This window comes from Habropoda laboriosa, unplaced genomic scaffold, assembly GCF_001263275.1.
Source record: "Habropoda laboriosa isolate 0110345459 unplaced genomic scaffold, ASM126327v1 scaffold65, whole genome shotgun sequence".
NCBI lineage: Eukaryota > Metazoa > Arthropoda > Insecta > Hymenoptera > Apidae > Habropoda > Habropoda laboriosa.
Window position 1 is genome coordinate 4,588,114 of NW_017100254.1, and position 6,140 is coordinate 4,594,253.

Sequence of the window (6,140 nt, forward strand, 5' to 3'; positions counted from 1 at the left end):
TTCAAGTTATTTTTACCGAAACACAAACTTAGTGTTTTCATATATTTAAAAAAATATATATACTTTTTCATGCCCGTTAAAAAAAAGATACTTTATGAGTAATATCACTAAATTTAAAAATTTTTCACGAATTATATGCAGAAAATTCGAGCATTGATGTAACAAAAACTGCTTAACTAATGTGGATTTAGTGAACTAAAACATACAAAATAATAGATTTTATCTTAGATTTGATTACTTTTCTGGTAGTTATATATACACATTTACAAATAGTTAAATGTAGAAATTAATTTCTAGAAAATTATAAAGCAAGTAGTAAAGCAATGAAATTGTGTTTCTTAAGTTTTATAAAAATGAAATTATATTTCATTGCAAATTAACAGTATTTTAGCAATTGATCAGATTTCATACATAGTAATTATGAAATAGTAACGTGAAATTCTGAGTTCATTAAAAAATTGTATAAAATTAAGCAATGAATTAAACGCAATGTGATGCAAATTTTTTAATCAGAGCATGCTTATTATGATAATTACTTTTGCGAACACAATTAATAGACAACAAGAAAGAGAATCTAAATGATTTGCCGTAGACGTCTCTTTTCTCGTTTCTACATTGTGAATGTTGCAAAAACAAACGTATCTTATTAAAGTAATATATCAACGTTAAAAATTTATGGCTAATGTTTTTGAATCACTTCATCTTATTTATAGTTTAAGATAAAATAAATTGTTCAAGAAATTGACAAGTAGCCATGTCTGAATAACTAAAAACAACTGGACATATAAACTCTATTAAATTTCTGTATTTTAGTTGAACGATATTTAAAAGTTTTGTTAAACAATTTACTAATTACTATTTTATGACAAATTATTATTATTAAAAAAAATGATTAATCCTTTCAATCGTACTTTAAAGTTTTGTTTAAAAATGTTTGGATCCCAAAGATTTATCTAAACTTTATTTTATGATTAATGCAATATATGCTATACGTATACAAACTGCATATCTGTATATTATTATTGTATTATAATATGCAGACATACGAATAGTATACTCAATGTACTACACTGTTTAGTATTTACATTGTATAATCATGTTTGATTAAATGTTGAATCGAACCATGAATTTAATATTCAAGTTTAACTATTACAAAATACCATGTATGCTGGTAATGAATTTTCTAGAGCCTATGAATTATTCGATTCAGTTTTGATTACACGTCTCGTAATTAAAATGACGATAGAAGATACGGAATGGTAATTGCGTTTAACATAACATTCACGATGAAGTATTTTATTATTTTATTTAAAAAAATGGTTTGAATTAAAAAAAAAACATGCTTTAAATTGTGATACATATTAATGTCTATTTGGAAATTCGCTGAGCATATTGTGTTGAACGTAATTATCAATCAAAAGTAATAGTTCTTATTATTGTTTTACCCTATCATCCCATCTTACTTCCTTTTTTGTATCTTTTTCTGTGAATATCTTTGAATCTTGACATTGATGGAACAATTGCATAGGATCTGTTGTTCTCAAATTTGGACATAATTCTTCTGATGGTACCTGACGCGATCTTAATTCACCTTGTTCTCCTTCGTACTTACATTTAACTTGAGCCTCAAGATCGTTTATACATCGTGTCATTATATCACCTTCAATAGTTGCTTCAGCAGGTTTGATCGAATGTAATTTTGTATCCCTCTGATCTTGTAATTTTTTTGTTTCAATCTCTATATCTTCGCGAAGTAAATTCTGTTTCACAAAATAATCGCGAATGTTATCCCGTATTTCTTGCGGAAATTTTTCAGGATTCGCTTCAGTATAGCGATAAACAAAAAGATCAGCTCCGTTTATAATAAAATAATGATTGAAAATATTAATTTTTGCTCCAATAAAAAAATCTTGAGGAGTATAATATTGCGGATTGTCTCTTCCGGTTTTTGATTTTGGGACCAATGTTGCCTTCAAGAAGCAGCCCTCATAACGCCCTGAATTGCGTTTCTCAAGTTCGTGCACAAGTATTGTCCCTTCACTTAAACTATATTCTAAAATGAAATCACGATTCTTATCCTCCGGGTGTACCACGTCCATCTTCATAGAATAACGTAGCTTATTTGGAAAATTAAGAAGTTGTCGAACAACATCCTTTTTAGGCGGCTTAGGCAGGAACGATAGACAACTGGTATAAGTATCTTCGGGTGTACCAAAAATGATATGGGGCGGAGGTTTATACTTTGATGATAACTTAATTTCTTTAATTGAAAGCGGAATTTCTTTTGGTTGTGTTATTCCTAACATATCTGAATAATATTTTCGTGTGAAAGAGTCACAGTCATGCAGAAAAAAACGTCGACTCAAGATAAAAACTGTACCACCTACCTACAATTTCAAAATGGAAGATATTAAAACAAAAAAAGTAGTTTCGAGTTTTTTGCAAATTATATGTAGACTCACTAAAAAATCTTTTGGTGTATAATATTCAATGATATCTGAATCACCACATTCCATATATGCACCAGGATAAGATGGTGACAAATTTTTCCAATCTTTTGGTACTTTCTGTCTTTTTAATAGCATTGGTACTGGATCTTTACCACTGTTAGGTTTTCGTATTTCGCAAACGGCTATTGTATCGTCCGTTAAGAAATACATAATCCGATAAACATCGTCATTCCAAATTGCGGTAAAAGATAATACCATTTTATCATATTCTAAAAACCGCCGTCTAGCATCGTCTGGAATTTGTGTAATGCATGTCGGTACCTTTTGTTTTTTCATACACAATTCTGTATAAGGATCTACAGGAGGTTCTTCCTTATCTCCAACATCTATACCTTGGCTATTTAAAAACTCTTTAGTAAATACATCACAATCGATAATATGATAAACTATACCGTAAATACCTGCAAATAATGAAGTTGGATAACAAAAATTACAAAAACAAATTACAGAAAACAATGAATATGTCAAATTTTTGTTATAGATCATTATTTTCATACAGGAAAACAGATATAGATGTACTTTTACATAATATAAAAAAGGGACATGAAACTTGGAATATTTAACTTTTATTCCAATAACAATCGTTTATACTAAATATATACTATCACGATAAAGATATTTATTAAACTTACATATGTCAACTCCAACATTGAAATCCTTCCAATGAAATGTATCACCATTTACATTTTTTACAATTTTATTACGTCTAACAAGCTTTCCTTGTTTAAAGCCAGCATTATTAATAACAGGCTCAATTATACATAAAGTATTATCTTCCAAAAAATATAATACATTTACGTGACGTATACGAAAATGTTCATCTGGAGAGTTAAACACTCCTTGGCGAAAAAACGCTTTAAAAAACAGACATTTCTGCGCAAATAGCGCATAATGTGGAATAAATTGCCGATATGCATATTGTTTTACGCGACCATACGTTAATGAAGGATCATAGCTAAATATTAATTGTTTCTTATTAGAAAGATTTAAAATTTTTAAATTAAATAAAAGTTTAAGTGACACATTTGGATCTTATAAAAATAAAATTTATGAGTTTGCATTTATGTTTAATAATTTATTACTTACTATACAGCATCTTCCTCTTTTATGTAAGCAGTAGATGCAGCATCTATTGGTCTTCCTCCAATACCAATATTGCTATCACGTACTATGCGATAACCGTTTAAAAAATTAAATTTTTGTAATAATCTATAGTCTTGAATCTTAAAAAGAAATATTTGAACTTAAATTTATTGGTTTAAATATAAAGATGGAACTAATTAATTTGTATTGCTTTTCTAACTTACATTCGAATCCTGAAAACTATAACCTGGTAAAAGCGGTAAATTTTCCATATTAACTTATAAAAACTAGTAAAATATATTTTCAATAACAATACTGTGAATATTATTTTACTTATTTTCTTATTTTTACTTATTTACGTATTTAGTACCTACATATATCTATAAATAAATAATAACTAGGTCAAATTATATTTGATAGTTTATTTTTGCATAAATTATTGATAACAGTAGCATTGGATGGTTTTCTCTAAAATGTGTTAGTTGCCCTGACAGTGAAATCACAAACTAATTATTTCCTTGAAAATAGCCATACATCCTGCAGATAGGCAGCCAGCCACTGGTACAGTAATTAACCATGCAAATGCAATATTGCGAAATAATTTCCATGAAACTCCCTCACCACCACGTGAAGCCCATCCCACACAGACAACAGATCCTACTTTGCAATGAGTTGTTGACACAGGTAAACCAGCCTTACTTGCCAACAAAACTGTTACTGCTGCTCCTACCTATAATATGTAATACATTTTCAATATATATTCTTAAGTTATAAGTATCATAAAAAACATTTCATTTTATTTCACATTTGTAAAATGTGCATACCTCTATAGTAAACCCAGTAGTTGGTGTAATACGTGCTAAATCTTGTCCTAGAGTCTGTATCACTTTACGTCCCCACACCCAAAGACCAGTTGATATTCCTAAACCACCATAAAGTAATATTAGCAGTGGAGTTTCTGCTTCTTGTCTAGCTGATCCATCAGCATATACAGCCCAAAGTGTAATAAGTGGTCCAATCGCGTTGCTAACATCATTACCACCGTGAGCAAAACTACCAAATGCTGCAGTTAATACTTGCAAAAAAGCAAAAAGTCTAGATATTTCTGGTGGTTCTTCGTTTTTCTTTTCACTTTCAGTTTGAGCGCCCTCGGTATCTGATGCTGCTACTGTTAAAAGAGGACTTGCACTGCTATTACCACGTAATTTTGGCGCTGCTTCTTTTGCATTACCATTACTACTACTACTACTACTACATGGGGCTTCAGAAATAACAGATAATGCTGTAGTTTCTTTCTTATCACAGGTACCAAACTTTGTTGTTGTTGTTTTTTCGTTGCTACTCAGTGTAAGTAATATTCTTTTTCTCTGCCATGGTACAACAAATAAATATACAATAACAGCTGAAAATAAACCAGAACCTAATGCAGCAAGTAAACTACCCCACCATGGCACTTGATCCAACATTAAAACTAAAACAAACACAAGATAACCTTACACCTTGAATAAGGAAACAAAATTTATACAGATATAAATATAAAATTCATTTACGTTTAGGTCCATCATGTGCAACTGACATAATATTAACAGCAACAGTAAGACCATATGCTAATGGGAGAATATGAAGACCTTGTTCCAGGGGTTTACTAGATTGAAGTATTGATTTTCTTAGAAGCCAAAATATAGCACCTGATACAATTCCACTAAGTACAGGGCTTGCAAACCAAGATGCTGCTATATTTGCAAGAGCTATCCATTTTACCTATAAATATACTTATTATATTGTGAAATGTATGTGATTTGTGATTTGTATATTAATAAAGTAATCATTTTACTAACCCCTGCAGTACCTTTACAGACAAGTGAAAAACCAACTGTAGCACCAACAATGGAATGTGTTCCAGAAATAGGTAGCCGCAATGCTGTTGCTAGTAACAGCCAGATACCAGACCCAGCTAAACTAGATAAAGCTCCTATCATTAATTCCTTTTCATGGCCTTCATATAATGTAACATCTAGTATACCTTTTCTCATAGTATCAGAAACCTGCAATAAATAACAATTAATATATTTAAAATAGTATAACATGAGATAAAGTGTATATAATCTATAAAATTTTAAATACCTTATAGCCAATGAGTACAGCCCCAGCAATTTCAAAGATAGTTGCCAAAATGCAAGCTTGAAATATTGTGAGTACTCCTGCACCAACACTTGTTCCAAAACTATTTGCAACATCATTTGCTCCGATTCCAAATGCCAAAACAAAGGCCACTAAGAATCCAACCACTACTATCCATACCAAATTCTCATCATATGGTACGCTCATCTTTATTTACTTAATAATCGTTTTCTTTGAGCTATTGGTATATAGATTTTTTTTATTTTTATACATTTGTCAATAAATCATTGTATTTGACTGTTCTCTTGTTATATTGTTTGTAGGTAATACATTGTTGAGTAAGAGAACATGTATCAAGGAAGAACTCTTAGTTTTTTCTGTTATGCATTCACATATAAATATTTATAATTCAGAATATATTTCTCC

At 30.0% G+C, this 6,140-nt stretch overlaps 2 protein-coding genes across 2 annotated transcripts; both read right to left on the bottom strand.

Annotated features, from left to right (window-relative positions):
• Window positions 1–1,433: 1,433 nt before the first annotated feature.
• LOC108572279 (EF-hand domain-containing protein 1-like) lies at window positions 1,434–3,865 on the bottom strand. The gene is made up of 5 exons (XM_017934479.1): window positions 3,818–3,865; window positions 3,597–3,733; window positions 3,143–3,465; window positions 2,463–2,911; window positions 1,434–2,387 (listed from the first exon to the last, which is right to left on the bottom strand). Exons 1-5 carry the CDS (start codon window positions 3,863–3,865, stop codon window positions 1,434–1,436), a joined length of 1,911 nt encoding a protein of 636 aa, XP_017789968.1.
• Window positions 3,866–4,040: 175 nt separating this feature from the next.
• Window positions 4,041–5,921, bottom strand: LOC108572336 (sodium-dependent phosphate transporter 2). The gene is made up of 5 exons (XM_017934555.1): window positions 5,718–5,921; window positions 5,432–5,638; window positions 5,144–5,354; window positions 4,418–5,064; window positions 4,041–4,323 (listed from the first exon to the last, which is right to left on the bottom strand). Exons 1-5 carry the CDS (start codon window positions 5,919–5,921, stop codon window positions 4,093–4,095), a joined length of 1,500 nt encoding a protein of 499 aa, XP_017790044.1. The 3' UTR covers window positions 4,041–4,092.
• Window positions 5,922–6,140: the final 219 nt, after the last annotated feature.

Excerpts from the sequence above, each read along its gene's own strand:
- LOC108572279 (XM_017934479.1), bottom strand. The coding sequence starts at position 3,865 with ATGGAAAATTTACCGCTTTTACCAGGTTATAGTTTTCAGGATTCGAAT. Across the intron at positions 3,734-3,817 it reads ATAGTTTTCAGGATTCGAAT|ATTCAAGACTATAGATTATT; the intron begins GTAAGTTAGAAA and ends TTTCTTTTTAAG. Across the intron at positions 2,388-2,462 it reads ATACACCAAAAGATTTTTTA|GTAGGTGGTACAGTTTTTAT; the intron begins GTGAGTCTACAT and ends TTGAAATTGTAG.
- LOC108572336 (XM_017934555.1), bottom strand. The coding sequence starts at position 5,921 with ATGAGCGTACCATATGATGAGAATTTGGTATGGATAGTAGTGGTTGGA. Across the intron at positions 5,639-5,717 it reads CTGTACTCATTGGCTATAAG|GTTTCTGATACTATGAGAAA; the intron begins GTATTTAAAATT and ends TATTTATTGCAG. Across the intron at positions 5,065-5,143 it reads TGCACATGATGGACCTAAAC|TTTTAATGTTGGATCAAGTG; the intron begins GTAAATGAATTT and ends TGTTTGTTTTAG.